Source organism: Aspergillus homomorphus (assembly GCF_003184865.1).
Source record: "Aspergillus homomorphus CBS 101889 unplaced genomic scaffold BO97scaffold_141, whole genome shotgun sequence".
Lineage (NCBI taxonomy): Eukaryota > Fungi > Ascomycota > Eurotiomycetes > Eurotiales > Aspergillaceae > Aspergillus > Aspergillus homomorphus.
The window spans coordinates 1-1427 of record NW_020292027.1 but is presented as its reverse complement, the minus strand read 5'-3'; the positions used below and the strand labels follow the sequence as shown (position 1 = coordinate 1427).

The 1427-nt window shown below is 56.1% G+C and overlaps 1 protein-coding gene across 1 annotated transcript; it reads left to right on the top strand.

The window, feature by feature from the left end:
• Positions 1-684: 684 nt before the first annotated feature.
• On the top strand, positions 685-1427 carry BO97DRAFT_409616 (bZIP transcription factor; the record flags this gene model as incomplete). Its single annotated transcript, XM_025696101.1, has 1 exon — positions 685-1427. A coding segment is annotated over one exon (743 nt), but the record flags the coding sequence as incomplete, so codon positions are not given.

The window sequence follows — 1427 nt, the reverse complement described above, 5'->3', positions numbered from 1 at the left end:
GATGAGGCGGAGGCAGCAGATCGACTGGAGTCGTCATTTTGCATTCGCCCCGCGATCCAAGATATCGAACCGTTTTTCAACTCAGCTCGACCGTCTCTCGAACATCGGGTTCAGCCCACCGGCTCATAGACACGACTAATCAGGCCGCAAGGAGTTATCCTCCTTCTCCTGTCAACTGTCGTCCCATCGTCTTCAACCGCCTTCACTGCAAAAATCTCGCGCCCTATGTTATGAGAGCCGATCCCTACAAAGATGGACCCACCCTTACCCCACTTCCATGCCGGAAAATCCTCCATCTGTCCTGAATGCCTCAAATCTCTCTGCTGACTGGCCCCCCATGCACCGTCATTGCCAGGCCGTGGTTTGGGGAAGTCTGCGTGGTTCCTGATAAAAAGTAGGGTGTTTCCTGACTGCACACCTTGGCCTTTCTACTCCATACCTTTTCCACTATCTCATCTGGCAATAGACTTCCTGCATATTGATGATTGATGACCCAGAGGCAATTTCCTTGTCACTATCCTCTATCCATATAGTTACACAAGTCCTGTCCTTCCGGTCTGACACCTTGCTGCGGCATTGTCCTGTCGATATATCTTAGCCCATTGAGTTGAGATCATTTCATACATATCTTCCACAAACATTACCTCTGGCAGACTCAAGAGAGCCAAACCAAGCCAACCCACCATGCCCGTGCAAATAGACCAGTCCTCCGCACCGGGGGCCCCGTCCAAAACTGGTATCACCTGGACAGGCCCAATGCCATTCCTCGTGGAAAGCCCCGTCTCCTCCGACTTCCTAACGGTGCCATTATTCGACGGGATGCAAGAATGGTCAATGAGCGGCAGCACACCGAGGGTACCCGCTTCATTTGCAGAGGGACTGGATAGCTTCCAGCAGCAACACCAACACCAACACCAACAAACCTTCATGGACGCCCTCATTGAGCTCGACCTCTTCTCCCCAGACCAACCAACCCCTCCGTACATGCGCCCGCACCCCCACCAGCACCTCGCATCAAAAGACCCCCTCCGCGACGATAGCACTACGGCCCGCCACCACCCCTTAGCCGCAAGTCCACCTTCCTACCCCGTAGCCATGCACGAGCTCACCTCGCGCGGTAGCGTCAGCAGCATCAGCAGCGGCAGCTCCGCCGGCAGCGCGGGAAGCTACAGCCACGCGACCCAGCGGCCGAGCGACTTGTTGGCCCAGCATCCGTGCAGCTATTCTCCCGACCGCGAAACAGTCAAAAATCAGAAGCGCGAGCGGTTCCTGGAGCGCAACCGGATCGCGGCCAACAAGTGCCGGCGTAAGAAGAAGGAGCACATGCGCCAGCTCGAATGCAAATGCATGGATGTGACGCAGGCCAACACGCGGCTGGAGAGCGAGGTCAGCCAGCTGCGCAGCCAGATTCTGGAGCTGAAGAACGA